General features: G+C 39.7%; 1 protein-coding gene across 6 annotated transcripts; it reads left to right on the top strand.

Annotated features, from left to right (window-relative positions):
* The first annotated feature begins 1,588 nt into the window (after positions 1-1,588).
* On the top strand, positions 1,589-15,085 carry SLITRK4 (SLIT and NTRK like family member 4). 6 transcript variants are annotated; one of them, XM_054075933.1, is made up of 2 exons: positions 1,589-1,674; positions 4,118-15,085. In XM_054075933.1, exon 2 carries the CDS (start codon positions 4,168-4,170, stop codon positions 6,676-6,678), a length of 2,511 nt encoding a protein of 836 aa, XP_053931908.1. In that variant the 5' UTR covers positions 1,589-1,674; positions 4,118-4,167; the 3' UTR covers positions 6,679-15,085. The 6 variants fall into 6 exon arrangements, with proteins under 6 accessions (XP_053931908.1, XP_053931909.1, XP_053931907.1 ...); XM_054075934.1 differs by lacking the exon at positions 1,589-1,674 and adding an exon at positions 1,795-1,990; XM_054075932.1 differs by lacking the exon at positions 1,589-1,674 and adding an exon at positions 2,267-2,311.
* The last annotated feature ends 1,392 nt before the right edge of the window (positions 15,086-16,477 follow it).

Raw genomic sequence — 16,477 nt, 5'->3', positions numbered from 1 at the left:
AGCTTAGAAACCACTTAAATAAGATTTGGAAGAGAAATTATATTTTGTGACTGTAAATTAGAAACAAATATAAAAATACAGCATACTAAAACCTTAATAATTGAAATTGTGTTGCATAACTAAGTTTCCTTCTCAGACAGGTTCTACAATGCCATAAACATATGTCATTGTCTATGGCCACTTATAATAGAAAGACCAAGAATTATTCAGTTCTAGTGCAATTTCAGTTCTTTTAAGGACTTCTTAATTTTACAGTTTACTTGGTAAAAATATGATCTGTTATTATGCTCGTTTGATTGTTGATTCGGTCTCTAAGCAGTTGTTTGAATGGTGGTGGGAGCAGTGATCTGTCCTTGATACTGTCTATACGCTCTTTCACCTACTAAATAAGCAAAGAATTAGTTTAACATACAGCTTATGTAGTTGATTAAACAAAGCTGGCACCTTGATCTTTACATCTGCATTTCTGTACCTGTTGTTAAAATAGACTTACATAAATCTTCCTAAATGAATTTTATTCCAGACCTTTGCTCTCTATTCCACAAGTTTATTTAAATAGAGTTTGAAAAATTCAGTTTAAACTATATGCAAAACCTCCTAAACCGGGCACTTTATATACATGCATTCCCTTTTATGTGAACACTACTTTGTTAATGATGCAATAATTAAGAGAGTTTACATTTTAAAGACTTCAGCTTTTAATTAGTTGAATATTAATCACAGATCACTTTCAGTTGTGTTATGATATGCAAATTATTGAAGTCTCAGCTGCATTTGTTTTCAGGTATCAGTCTATCCGCATAATACAAAATAACACTCTGAAATTATTTCAATTAGATGCAGCCAGCCTTCAGAGCAAGCTACTTGTTTTATTTCTGTAAGTGAATAAAGCAGCTGCTGTTTTCCATTCCCTGATGTTCACTGCCCATAACTAGCACTCAGTTTTCTAACCGAATTATTTTAGCGTTCACAGTAAAGGACAAGCAGCTGAACTCCCTTTGCAAAATTTCCTTCAGTTAACTGGCTCTTCTGCCTTGGAAAGGGATCTCACCTTGTTTGGGGCTATTCATTACCATTTTAAAGTATATTAGGAAAGGTAGATACAAGGGCGTTTTTTAATGAGCAGAATCTGTTTTGCACAAGTGCATAACATTAGGGAATGTTTTTCATCAGACCGCAGCTATCACCTGAGCAGAGGAGGAATTTCACCCAACCACGAAGAACGAGGAGACGCACAAATAGCTGCGTTGTCTTAACCAACGGGTCGGGTATGTCTCCTCGCAGCGATTTTGCTCCATAATTGCAATTCCCACTAAATGCAGCGAATGTTACCATCCTGCCCACTCAGTTTCCACCTCTACTTTTGTTTCAAGCACGAGGCGGGGCGGGGAAGGAATTGTTTCAAGCACGAGGGGGGAAGAAAGAATCGTAAGAAGAGACCGGGGGGGGGGGGGGGGGGGGGGATTGTGGGGATTGAATTCATTTCCCTGATTCTCCCCCGCGGAGCTAAGGATGCGGGATGGCCCCGTCCCGGCGGTGCCCCGGGCTGCACTTGTAGCTCCGGCGGGGGCGCAGCATCCCCCCGGGAAAGGTACCGGCGGCGCTTTGGCCATTGCGATGCTCTGGGATCGCTGCCCCGGAGCGGCTTCTCCTTTTCCTCCCAAGCAGCGCTCGGTGCGTGCACGCAATGTGTGTGTGTGTGTGTGTGCGCGCGCGTGTGGCGAAGGGGAGGGGGCTCTCTGCGTGCGAGAGGTGGGCGAGAGCGGTGCGATGGGAGCGGGCGCCCGCCGGCAGAGGGATGCGCTCCCCGCCTGTGCACGGGGCACCGCGGCGCCGGGGCAGGGCGAGCCCAGCCGGGGGCTTTATGCGGGACTCTGCGGTGCCGGGATTTTTCTGGTCGCCCCGGGGTGCTGCCCCCTTCGCTCGGTGCGTGCGCGGGGCGGAGAGCGAGCGGCGAGCGCGGCGGAGCGGGGCAGCGGCCACCGCCGAGGTAGGGAAGGTGCCGGGGGCGAGTGGGGAGGGGGGCGCGGCAGGGCTTGAATGGTTTAATTTAATGATTCCGAAGGGTTTCGTCGCTACGGGAAGCGGTGTCGTTATTTGAAGGGGAGGGGGGCACGCACGAGGCGACACGGTGGCTGCCTGCCCGAGCCTCTGTGCCATCGCCTCCCCGCGGCACCCGCAGCGCTGCCCGCTCCCATCCTTCCCGGGGGGACCGGAGGAGGTGTGGGAGGGACGGGAAAGGGGGGCAGGATGTGTACGGCGGGGCCGGGGAAAGGGGTGTGCGATGCGCTGCGGGCTGGACTTTGCCGAGGTGCCGGAGGAGGAGGGAGGGGGGAGCGCTGGGGACCGCGGCGGTGCCTCGTCGCGAAGGGAGGCTGGAAGGGATGAAGGGATGCCGTGCCCGCTCGCGGCCGGCGTGTGCGTGCGGGGTGTGTGTGCGCCCGTGTCCCTCCTGCCTTCCCCCGCCGGGAGGCAGAGGGCGACGGGGCGCCCACGGCAGAGGGGAGCCGGCACCAGCCGAGCCGGCTGCGGCAAAAAACTGCGGTAGCGCCAGCGCTCCCGGCCGGGCTACCGCCCCGCAGCGTGCCCGGCACCGGCCGGGGCCCCGCGGCTGAGGAAGAAGAGCGGACCGGAGCGTGGGCGAGGCAGGGATGCGGAGGGACGGCGCCCGGCACGGGGAGGGGGTGGAGCGGCGGGGGCATCGGGGCGCCCCTACGGGCTCGCTCGCCGCCGCCAGCGGCTGCTTCGCCTCCTTTTCTCCCTCTGGTCCCTCTCCGCGGCCTCCTTGACCCCTTCGGCCATCCCTTCTCTTCTTCCTTCCTTGCCTCCGCTCGGCTTTCCCTCCCCCTCTTGTCCTTCTGTCCTCCCTTCCTTCCTCCTCATCCCTCCCTGCCCTCCCTTCCAGGTCCCCCAGCGCATCCCCCCCTCTTGGCTCCTTGCGGCTCCCTCCAGCCCGATTCTCCTCCTTACAGCTGCCTCCTGCTTTCCCACTTTCATCCTGGCTCCCTCCTGCCAACTCTGGCTTCTCACGGCAGGAAATGAAAGGGACAAGTTGGGAAATGGGGGGAATGGGGAAGGCGGGGGAGGGGAGAGCAATGGATTGATTATTGACCGATTTGGGTTTGTGTTTTTTTTTTTAAAAAAAAAAGCTACCTTGTAACTCAGGGGAGATGCTGTGGCTCCAGTTCTGCGTAAAAAATGGCAGCTCAGCTGGCCTGTCTATATGCGAAGGGTTTTTGAAAGCCACCTCTGTAACAGTGCAGAGATAACAGCAAATTATATAATCTTTTATATTAAAAAAAAAAAAGTTATTCTCGGGATTCGGTAGTGTCAGTCTGGTGAATTGTGGCTTTGCTTTGCCCTGCAAGTCAGGGTGGTGGTGTTATTCCTGGGGATGGGGCTGTGTGCCTGTGCATGCTTCTTACGTATCTGTGTGCTTCCATTGGTCACCCAGGGCTGATGGTGTTTTGTGGATAGTGCATTGTATTTCTGCAATCAGTTTACCACCTATTTATTTAAACTAGGTATAATAATTGACAGAAGCAGTGTGCATGCCTATGTATCCCTTGAGTGACTCGTTATTATCATAGTGATTATCTGTATGTGTTGATGCTATAGATAAATACATTGAGTATTGGTGTTGCTTTTTGTGCTGGAATTTTCGTACTTTCTATACTGTGGTACCCCAACCCAAATGTTTGGGCATGCATAACATCAGCACTTGTATTTAATATCCCTGAGATGCACAGCGGCATATAAGCAGTGCAGGACTGAGGAGAGTAAATATGCATAAAATTGAAATCTTCTTTGGTTGTTTTACTTTGTTAGTTATGCATGTTTGTCATGTACAAGAGATAGAAATACATTTGACAGACCTCAGAGTTATTTGTGTTTGTCTAAAGAGGTTTACATTCTGTATTTGAAATCATTCTAGCTCCCATATATTTGTTTGGTTGTTAAAATCTTTCACGTTATTTTAAATTCAGTGCTTGCACTTTATCTATAATCCTTGGCAGGTACAGTAGCTCAGTGGAATACAATTTTGAACCCAAATGATGTTTTGGAGCGATGACAACTGAAAAACATTTTCTTTTTTCTTTCCTTCTTTCTTCTTTAGATTCTTTATCTTTGTTCAGGAGCCTAAGGTTGCTTGCTGATCACAAGAAGATGTTTCTGTGGCTCTTTCTGGTTCTGTCATCTTCAGTTTCTTCTACAACTGCAGATGCTGATATATCTGTGGAAATTTGCAATGTTTGCTCCTGTGTGTCAGTTGAGAATGTACTCTATGTCAACTGTGAGAAGGTTGCAGTCTACAGACCAAATCAGCTTAAACCACCATGGTCTAATTTTTACCACCTCAACTTTCAGAACAACCTGCTAATTATTCTATATCCAAATACCTTTCTTAATTTTACACATGCGGTGTCCTTGCAACTGGGTAATAATAAGTTACAGAACATTGAGGGAGGGGCCTTTATGGGTCTTAGTGCATTAAAACAGTTGCACTTGAACAACAATGAATTAAAGATTCTCCGAGCTGACACTTTCCTTGGCATAGAGAACTTGGAGTATCTCCAAGCTGACTACAATTTAATCAAGATTATTGAACGGGGAGCCTTCAATAAGCTTCACAAGCTGAAAGTCCTGATCCTTAATGACAATCTGATTTCATTCCTTCCCGATAACATTTTTCGATTTGCTTCTCTAACCCATCTGGATATACGAGGGAATCGAATACAGAAGCTTCCATACATTGGAGTTCTGGAACACATTGGGCGAATTGTTGAATTGCAGCTGGAAGACAACCCCTGGAATTGTACTTGTGATTTGTTGCCTTTGAAAGCATGGCTGGAGAACATGCCCTATAACATCTACATTGGAGAAGCTATCTGTGAAACACCCAGTGACTTGTATGGAAGGCTGCTAAAAGAAACCAACAAGCAAGAGCTGTGCTCCATGGGGACAGGGAGTGATTTTGATGTTCGCATTCTGCCTCCGTCGCAGCTGGAGCCCAGTTACAGTACACCTAATGGCCATACTACTCAAACATCAGTGCACAGATTAGTCACAAAGCCGCCAAAGACTACAAATCCTTCGAAGATCTCGGGGATAGTAGCAGGCAAAGCACTATCTAATCGCAGTCTCAGTCAAATTGTATCTTACCAGACCAGGGTGCCTCCTTTAACTCCTTGTCCAGTCCCCTGTGTTTGCAAAACACATCCTTCAGACTTGGGATTAAGTGTAAATTGCCAAGAAAGAAATATAGAGTCAATGGCTGAACTCATACCAAAACCTTTAAATGCCAAGAAACTGCATGTAAATGGCAATTATATAAAGGATGTGGACACTACAGATTTCATTGAGTTTGAGGGGCTAGATTTGCTACATTTAGGCAGCAATCGGATTTCAGTGATCAAAGGAGAAGTTTTCCGCAACCTTACAAATTTACGGAGATTGTATCTCAATGGCAATCAGATAGAGCGCCTGAGCCCAGAAATGTTTGGTGGCCTCCACAACTTGCAATATCTGTATTTGGAATACAATATTATTAGAGAAATCCTTGCAGGCACCTTTGATTTAATGCCAAATTTGCAGTTGCTCTACCTGAACAACAATCTTCTACGAAGCTTGCCAGCATACATATTTGCTGGTGCACCACTTGCTAGGCTGAATCTGAGGAACAATCATTTCATGTATTTACCTGTAAGTGGCGTTCTTGATCAACTAAAATCTCTTACACAAATAGATTTGGAAGGTAATCCATGGGACTGCACTTGTGATTTAGTTGCTTTAAAACTGTGGCTTGAAAAGCTAAATGAAGGTATTGTGGTGAAGGAATTGAAATGTGAAACACCTGTACAGTTTGCTAACATTGAACTTAAGTCTCTGAAAAATGAGATCCTCTGTCCTAAACTTTTAAACAAGCCATCTGTTCTGTTCACTAGTCCTATGCCCGCTGTTACTTTTACTACACCACTGGGACCAGTTCGGAGTCCTGGCGGACCAGTTCCATTGTCCATCCTAATCTTAAGCATATTAGTTGTGCTTATTTTAACAGTGTTTGTTGCTTTTTGTCTTCTTGTTTTTGTGCTTCGGCGCAACAAAAAACCAACTGTAAAGCACGAAGGGATTGGAAATCAAGAATGCAGTTCTATGCAACTGCAGCTAAGAAAGCACGATCACAAGTCAAACAAAAAAGACGGACTAGGTGCAGAGGCCTTCATTCCTCAAACTATTGAGCAGATGAGCAAAAGTCATACCTGTGGCTTAAAAGAGTCTGAAACGGGCTTCACGTTTGCTGACCCACCAGGGCAAAAAGTCATTCTGAGAAATATTAATGACAAGGAGAAAGATTTACTGCATGTGGATACCAGAAAAAGACTTAGCACAATCGATGAACTGGATGAATTATTCCCTGGGAGAGATTCCAATGTATTTATTCAAAATTATCTTGAAAGTAAAAAAGAATACAACAGCATAGGGGTCAGTGGCTTTGAAATACGTTATCCAGAGAAACAACAAGACAGAAAAACCAAGAAGTCTTTAATAGGTGGTAATCATAGTAAAATTGTAGTAGAACAAAGAAAAAGTGAATATTTTGAACTAAAAGCTAAACTTCAAGGTTCACCTGACTACCTACAAGTCCTTGAAGAACAAACAGCTTTGAATAAAATATAGGTCATGCAATCCTATTGCCTACAGAGGACATTTATTTAATGATGAAAGTGCCTTTCGTTGACTTTTAACTTCCAAATACTATATTATATTGATAGGCATAGAGGCAGGTGTATCCAAGGGTGTCTGATTAACTGTAGCTCCATATGATTTGTCAAGTAGAGGAGAATTTCCTTAATAGGTTTTACTACATAAAGCTCATACCCTGTGGAATTCTGTAGGGATACTGCAAACTCTATTGCCAAAGGGATGCTTTATACACGTTACACTGAATTTAACCTCAAGAGGCATATATGTTTTGTACCTTAAATGCAAAACCATCGTCTCCTTGTGATTTGTTAGAACAAACACAAGAAACTTGGTACTGGTATTTGTACCTCAGCTGGGTCCTTCCATCCTGCACGTGGATTTAAGTTGGTGGAACTGGAGTAATCCTTTGATTTGTGGTGTTGTAATGGCACTGTTTAAAGATTATCTGAAAAGTAACAAGCATGCAAAGAGAGAACATTCAATAGTATGTGTAAATTGGTTACATTTATGGCCTGCATCTTGAAACCACTGGAATTATAATGTTAAATTGTGCAAATATTTGTTTAAAATATACCATGCATTACATACCTATGAAATAAATTTGACCACTTGAAGCATACATGTCTATACATAAAATTAAAAACAAAACAAAAAAAAAAAACAACCAAGAAGGAAAATAGTTCAAACTGACTTCTGCAGTATTTGTGGCATCTGAAGAAAATATTTAATGTTTATGCAGAATTTGTTGTAAGAGTCATCTCCAATTAAATCTAGAGTTCTTTCTTAGTTATGTGAAACACTTGCAACCCCAACAGGTTGCCCAAAATTATCAAAGTGCTTACTGTGTGAGCGTAGCAGAAATTATTTTTGTAATATAATTCATATTTATGAAATACTTTGTATACTAAATAGGAAAAATATGTACTCCTTAATATGTATTTAATATGCCTGACTTGTTTTCCTGATCACAATGCATTAATCATTCAGTATAAATAAAAACAGAACAATATACCAAACAACAGCCGAGGATGTAATGTGTAAAATTATCCAGAATTAAGTGATCAGATATAATAATAATAATAATAAATTGTTCTGTACTTTCTTGTGAAATTAGCATATTATCTTATTTCAGATTTGTTACCAATGGTGCATTTTAAAATAGATTCATTAGTTTTTTAGTATTGTGTCTCAGGCAATTACTTACCATCAGTTATCTTGCTTTTCAGGGCCTAACAGCTTAAACTAAATAGTTTTCACTACAAGTATTTGAAGGAATTCATTGAAAGGGTAATATTTTAATTATATATGCATAAGTTTTCTGTTATTATTATCTGTCTGGCTGCTGTCAGTCAGGAAAAAAAAGATCAGAACAGTGAACAATACAGCAAATCGTGTCTAAAACCATAGTGTAAAATGAATATAGTGGTGTCAGTCTGGAGTATTGTGTAGCTCATATCTAGAGAGTAAAAGCTTGCCTTTGTGGAAGTTGGATCTAATAGCTAATGAAAAAAAGTAGTCAAGAGAATGGAAAATCCCCGCTGTCTCTTACTGATAGATGGTACCTTGAGATGAGAATGGAGATACAGTGATAAAGCATCATACAGCAAATCTGTACTGTGAGATTAACAGAAGTTCTTTGACTTGAAAAAGAATTTTTTCACACATTTCAATAACCTTTGGATAAGACCCTCTATCTCCTTTGTTACAGAACTTTTCTCACCTTTTATAGTCAACGTATAAATCAATTAAGATTAGTAGGATATAAACAGTGTTTTTTTTATTAATTTTAAACTAGCAAACATTACAGCAAGACTCAATGACAATACTGTGGAGAAGGCTGTGTCAGCTATTTCCTTTATAAACATCTGATTTCAGGACTTCATGACACTGTTGTGAATTTTTATTCTGAAATCATATTTGGCAAACAGCCTGCAGTATTTTTAACAAAGTTTACAAAAAATAAAACTCTGCTTCTTTATTTAAGAGACAATGTAACAACATTTTTCTACTTTCAGACATTTGTTTATGGTCCGGTTACTTAGAAGGAGGGATGTTTTTTTCCATACTACAAAATATATACGTAACTTCTGATAAAAAAATTATAACAGATAAATTAATGGCAAAATTCCTTTCAAAAGGTTGCTGCTATCCATGCACAATGATTTACTTCGTTCAGGATATAAGAATTTTCGGGTCGTGAATACTATGTACATATGAATTTCTAGCATTAAAAGTTCTTGGTTGTCCAATGGTACAATACATCGCCAAGGCTTGAAGAACATTTGAGTTTATTACATCGAGAGTCTGTGGATTAAGGAATGTTAAAGATGCACTGACACGATAGACTATGGCTCCATCAGTAGGCTGAGAATAACGGGTCACTGTGCCTGCTCTGCATGGCTTTGAGGATGTGTCAAGATTCACTGGGATTTGCCAAAGCATAAGGCTTCTGACACACTTCAGTGAATTGTCAGAGACTGTCATGTCCCATACCCTTCTGTTGAGAGGCATGCGTGAAAAATATTTTTAAAAGCAGATAAAGTAATACTTGTAAGTGATGTTAAAGCTGATGTGCTTATAACTTGTGTTGCCCTGAGTTAAAAGAACGATGATAAATGATCATACTTTCCTCAGCTGAAAAAAAACTGAGGGTTTGGTTGTGTTTGTTTTGTTTTGTGTTGTGTTTTGGTTTGTTTCAGGTTTTTTTTTTTTTTGTGGTGATGTCTTTTATTCACTGATCAAAAGAGGAAGAACTGAACTGTTATGCTCTACCATTAGACTGGGTAAGATTTTCCTGCTCATTGAGGTCCCAATCCAGTAAAGCATTTAAGCTCAACCTAAAGCATGTGCAGAAGTACTATTCACGAGCTAGTAATTAAACACCTGCCCAAGAGCGGGGCTTAGATAGAGTTTCGTCATTGAATTCTAAAAGAGACAGCTGAGAAACATTGTGTATAATACAGAGAGTCCAATGACTCTTAGGATTATGCAGTTGAGTGTAAGTACACTGGGGTCAGTAGGGGTTATACAATCTGGACCTTTGTGTAGAAATAGTTCCTAGGTGTTTTACATATAAGGTGCAATACATAGGCATAATGATGTGAGTGGAAAAAGCAGAAGTTGGTAAAACACTTCGTTTCTGTGAAATTGTTACTTTGAATGACAACGTTAGTGTCAGTTTATTTCCTCCATGTTTTGAAACAGTGTATGTGTCTGCACAGCAATTTTAGTGTAATGTCCATTCAAATCTATAGTCAGTTGGACTGGGAAATGTGACTCCAAATGTGGCTTAACAGATCTGTTAATTTGATTGGTTTGAGTGGCCATGCTGGTAAAATGGCTGTTAAGACTCATCGACGTAAACTAAATCAGCAAAGGTGTTAACATAATCTGTTGTCATCATTGTATGATAAAGAAGTTTCCATTTTTAAATGAAATCAATAAAGTGTAATCATTTCCTTGGAAAAAAAAAGAAATAAATTGTGCAATTTTATCAATAAGTAATTGCCATGGTGCAAGAACACAAGATCATTAGATGATTTACATTTTGCATTTAGTGTTTGAGATTGATGATAATATAGAAATCTAGAATAAAAGTCTTTCTTATTTTTAAAAAGCCATAATACTATAAATTATAAAAGGAATAGCCTTGTGAATAATGTTAACAAATGTTCAAATGTTGCAGAATCAACAAAACACATCCAGAACTTGATGTTGGTATTATATCTATAATATCTTTTGCATGATTTGTACATTGGTATTGTATGAAATGAGCACAGTGAGGTGGGTTGTTTTTTGTTTTGGTTTGGGTTTTTTTTTTTTGCATCCAAAGATTTGAGAAGGAAATATGACAAGAATGTATTTATAATCACTCTATTTTGAAATAAAGTAAAGGAAACAAAATGGATTGGTTTTACCCTGCTTCGGTCCTTACTATTCTAGGTTAGTTAATAATTAAGGTATTACTTGTAACATCCGGTACAATGTAAACCAGAAAGCTATTGCTCGTGGTTTTTGTTTGCCTTCAGCAACATCAAAATATTAGCCAGTATTGACTTAAAAAATTGTGTGAAACATTAATAAAGTTGTTTGGTAATATTGTATTTCTGAAACTAAACTTTGTTAGGTGCCTGTAATATTCTCTTTCAGAGCATTTGCATATGGATGAAAGAGAATCTCTAAAGTAGTTAAACAGTAATGTTTTCTAATCACCTTGACAATTTGTTATTATTTTTTATGGATTTTTTTGTCCATTTTCTGTTGTCTAGCAAAACCCTCCTTGCCTCTGTTATATAAGTAGTCCCTCCAAAGTCCGTGATTTTTTTTTTCACAGTTACACAAGCAGAATTTAGTTTTTAGTTGGGCTCTGAGATCTCAACGTGGAAGTGCCTAGAGGAACAACCACAGAATGCTAGAGGCATTTGTTTTGATTCTGGTCCCTTCTCAGTAATCATTTTGAATAAGACAGTTTTTCAGAAAAGTTAGTTTATCCTTAGCAAAAAGAAAAATATCAATCCATATACCATTTAAATTGGTTAGTTAGTGAGAAAGATGCCTTTAGGTAGTTTAACTTCCAAATTTAGATTTTGCAGTAAAAATGTTTTACAAAGCCTCATAAAAATCTTCATGGGAGAAGAGAAGAGCAGGAACATAATTCTGTCTAGATTAAACATCCCCTGTTGTGTAGGATTTAAAACATGCGTTATAGTGGTGGTGAATGAGAATTAGAATGTGATGGACTAGAAAATCAGGACTTGATATGGATTTTTTTTTTTTGGCTGCCAGTTGCAGTGTAACATTAGAGGCAAACCCACCAGATTAATTGAAAAAGGCCTGTGTATATATTATGTGGAACTTCTTTCTAAAGAAAAAAAATTGAGAATCAAGGATGAGCATTCATGTTTTCAAAAGAATATGCATGCACTGATTTCCTGAATGTGAAGGAACTTGGCAGTTTTTTGTTAATGTGCTTTCCCATTATTTAGTCTTTACTTCTAACTGTAATTAATTAATCCTCATGTATTCTGATTGATGCTATGTTGAAGAATAAAAATAGGAATGTTAATGTGCGGGGACAAGTCAATCTCAGAAATTTACCAATGTAAATCCAGGCTAACTCAACAGACTTCAATGGAATCAAATCAGCCTTAACCTGGTGAATACAAAAGCAGAAGTTTACCATATTAGGTGAGGAGCTGATCTAGCTGTCATTGAAATAATAAATAAGCTAAGTCATTTTTTCTTTAAATAAAATCTAATTTTGCTTTTGGCTTTATTGTTTTGTGTGGTAGGGCTGTTATTAGTTTCAAATAAACATAAGGCAGGATATAGAGTAGATGCGGTGCTGTGTCTGTTTGATGTCAGTGGAACCCTACAGTGATTCAAGAGCTATGGGCATCCTGTAGATATACCATGGATACAAAACTATTTAAGTTTGCTGATTTAATACATAGAGTTGTAATATACGTCACATAAAATAAAAATGCTATCTTAACAATACAATTTATTTTCTCCCTTTAATGGAACAAACTTACCCTGTTCTTCATTCCTGTTAAGTAGGGACTTTATTGCAAATATCTTTATTTTACTGTTAACTTTATTCATGTTCATTAGTAGTACTTGAGATAAGTTATTTATTGTTTGAAAACAGTACGTTTTGAGGAGTCTGTTATTTTTCAAATACCATGGCTGATGCTGTATTATATTGATTTTTCATTCTCTTCCTAGCCATTTAACACTAAATAATTTCTTAAAAGTACAAATAGCAATCAGATAAGAAAGAGTCCTAGTTGGTACTAAATATAAATCTTTTGTATGTGTATATGTGAATGTGTGTGTATATATATATACACATTTATGTGTGTGTACGCGAAAGCCTGTAATACTGTAAATCAGTTCCGATGGGTACACATCATGGTCTCTTTGGTCTTTGTCTAACCAGAAAACAAAAGGTGATCTCTAGACGATTTAGTAGGTATTTTGCTTATGTATAATAACAATGAGGTCTTCCTCAGTTTCCTTCATCCACAACCATTTCACTTTTTGATTTAATTTCATGTAGTTTCCTAGAAATGTGTGCACTGTGACCTTCCAGGACACCCTTCCACTCCATGCTCTCACTTCACTGTCAGTGTGCCCAGTCTCTTACAGGTGAATGCTTATCTAGATATTGGTTAATAGCAGTTGCCAAAGAGTCAAAGAAGTAAGATTGACCAGTTTGTAAAAAGCAACAAAAAATGGAAAACTGTAGGAGTCTTTCCTGGGTGGTCTCTGAGTCACATCAGATGTATGGTCCAAAACAGAGAGAAGGAGGAAAAGGTTTAAGCTTGTGCTAGGAACATTCACACTGGGCTTTTGAAGCTGGACAGTCATGACTTTTCATGACTGTAAGGTGTACAGTTTAAAGTAAGTGTGATTCAGTCAACTGAATCGTAACAGTAAGACTGCAGGCTAAATCCTGCAGGCATCTGCACCCCTTTACCCAGACTATGTTTTGATGTCGCTGTTCACTGAAGAGTCTTGGACAAATTATTTAGGTTAAACTGGATGTGATAAGTCTTTCTTTATGAGACTTTTAACTGAGTTGTGGATACATACATTTGCGTGTACATTGGATGCTATTCAGGTTAGTCCATATCTAATGTTTGTTGAACACTTTCTTTGGTACAGTCTCTCTTCATGACATACATTAGTGCTCACATCTGACTATGAGCCACTGCACAGTAAGTACATTTCAGTGAGGAAAGTCACAAAAGGCAGAGTGTTCTGACAGTTTTTGAGCTCTTCACTGCAAGAAACTACAGGAAGCAATGTACCATACAGCAGATTTCCTTATTCCCCGGCAGGATTTCATAGACTCTGTGAGTCCTTCTCAGCAGAATCTTCTTCTTGCCTACACACCACAAATAAGACTCCAGGTCACCAGTCTGCTATATATGCCATCTGTATTTGCTTTTACCCAAAAATAATTTTGTGGATAAGGGTGGGGGAAGAACTTCCATTTCTTTCTGAAAAGCAAGACGGGATTAATTTGAGTTGTTCAGGACTGAAAAAGAAAAATACAGATATTTTAAAGAATGGTCATACTGTTGAGTAATGCCTGTGTTTAGAAATTGTTTTACTAAGAGGGAGAGAAAGAAAACAGTTGGGTTTATATTTTTAGCATGCAGCTTTTCAACTTGTTCCATTCTTGGCTTAGAATATGCCCCGGGAGCCAAGAAACTCACATGTGCAGCTCAGGGCACAACTGAGCTGCAAAGATACAACCCAACTGTCTTGCTGCCTTTTGTGTGGTAGAAATTAAATGTAAGGTTTTGAATGTTCCCTCTCTGTTTGCTTTAGTGGAAGTTAGATCAGTTGGCATTCTTTAAGGCCTGTCTTTAAGCACTTATTGAGATGTATCTGGAATTTGATTAACTACAAGAGTACAAATATCATTCAAGGGGTGATGTCTTTGGATGGCTTAACAGTTTGAAGTAACCGGGGTTCTTATAGTTCCTTTATTAAATATTGCCATGTAGTTGCACTGTTTCATCCTCATGAAAATCTTTACTTTTGGGGTCAGTTTAATAAATTGGTAGTTTTACAGTTGTGATCAGGAAATGGTGTCCAAATGTCCAGCAAAAAAAAAAAAAAAGTTTGCTTTTAATTCCTGTGGTTTTCTAAGGTGTTAATAAAGAACAACAACATCATGAATAACCTATATTTAAGATTTCTTTTCATTCAATGAAAATGATGTTTGCCTTAACTGGGTGAACTATTCAGAAAGTACTTTGAGTGAATTGAGATGTTGCCAACAAATAAGGTCCTGTTCTATAATCCTTTCTCAAGAATATAAGCTATAGAAGCACTAAGAGGTTTTATCTTTTAAGTAGCTTCCCCTAGAATTTGGAATTTCACTTTAGCTGTTGGAGTGGTGCCATGAACATGGTAGTATGATTTTGTTTCAATAGTCATATACACAGTTAGCAACTAGCAGAAGTAATGGTCAACGTGAACAAGAGTGTGACGCATTCTCTCTGTGTAGCTTTGTCAAGTAATTTATACCACTTCAGCATATGACAGCAAAGAGACTAAGGATTACATATTGTAAAGTGAGTTGGTAAGGATTTCCTTACATTTGTAATGTGCTTTCAAAATGAAAGCGATATGCAAATGATGAGCATTATCAGCATACAATCCATTTCAAAAGGGAAATACCATTGTACTGTATGTAGTATTCTGTTGTTGAAAGTGAATAAGCTGGGTTTTCCTTTCTGTATGCTTTGCTCCTTCAACCATTAAATAGACTTGTTTTTTCTATACAAAGCAATACAGCTCTGAGTCATATGCAAGAAAAATATATAAGCCTAGAATGACAAGTAAATACATTCCCTCCGGAGAGAACATCTGTATTATAATAATAAAATCACTCATGTTTTTCAATAACAATAGGATCTCTGACAGTTTTTGCTTCTGCTGGCAAGTTGTGGGACCGAGATGTAGAATTGGAGTAGGTTCCTGTTTCCTTTCTCCATGCATATATTCCCTTGGCACATGCATGAGGTCAGTTTGCCCAGTGTCTCCTGGTGGCATAGGAGGTTGAAACAACAACATGTATTCATACCTACTTATACAAGCATTTGCCATGGGCCTCACAAACAAGGTGACCCCAGAGACAACAGAAGCATGGCAATGACCTTCGCCAAAGTGTCTCCTTAGACCCTCTGAAGCAGAACTCTGTGACATGGCTCAGAATGTCCACGGCTTGGGCCAAGGAACAAGGTCGTAGCAGGGCTTGGTAACTCCCTGTACTGACACTGCAGGGAAGCCAAAATAAGAGGAGCAGAAAAGCACGGCAGCTCTGTAATCAAGAACGTAAGCCACTCTCTCTTTACTGTCTGCTACTTCAATATATGGGCACGTCCTTTTTGCAATAGGAAAGCCAATCTTCTCTTCTGGGTCCAATCTAAACTCTAAAGTTTGTGACCAGGCTAGAAGAGCTCATTTGACCAAATGTGATATTCTCCACAGTACAACTATACCAGAGCCTCTGTCAGATTTGTGGAGAAGTATGTTTTTTCCCTGTCTGTAAGTAGTGTACAGTCAAACTTGCATTAAAAACTTTTAATGATTCTGCAATGTGCTACACATAATGCGTGTTCACATGCAAAATTGTCAAGTCCGTGCAGTATTTCATAGTGTCACTGCCAGCAGATGGAGATGGCTGTTTATTACGTCAAAGCCTATTGTAGTGGCCAGACTCAGATTGTTTTGCCTGATAATTACATATGCTTCCAATTTAATTATTTATTTATTTTCCAAATCGCAGTACTCTTGTTTCTCAGTAACAAAGTGAGAAGTCTTTCACCTTTTTGTCCTCATTCTTCTACGCAGTAGAAATTGCTTTAATCCATTTCCAACCCATAAAGAACAACAAAAAATCCTCTGTGGGAAAACTCCACTTTATGTAACGCACTGAAGATGGCACTGTAGTAACAACTTCACACTGTGAATGATAAGATATGCTTGTGTTTGTTGCTGGGAATTTATGTTTTTTTTTTATTTATTTAGCTCAGCTAACATAAAGCCAAAGGTCATCTTAATGTAGCACCGGCCAACACTGCTACTGTAATTAAGGCTGCAGATGTGTTTCTGTAATTTAGACTTATCTGCAAGGAAACTCCAACTCAACACAACCTACATGAAGTAGTTTATAGTTGATCTTCACAGAAAGTTTTTTGGTTAAAAAAACAAACATGGAAGGTAACAAAAATCCTTTCTGTTAAGGAGA

This window comes from Cuculus canorus, chromosome 10, assembly GCF_017976375.1.
Source record: "Cuculus canorus isolate bCucCan1 chromosome 10, bCucCan1.pri, whole genome shotgun sequence".
NCBI classification, from domain to species: domain Eukaryota; kingdom Metazoa; phylum Chordata; class Aves; order Cuculiformes; family Cuculidae; genus Cuculus; species Cuculus canorus.
The sequence above is the reverse complement of the archived record's forward strand: the minus strand, read 5'-3'. Positions and strand labels throughout refer to the sequence as shown.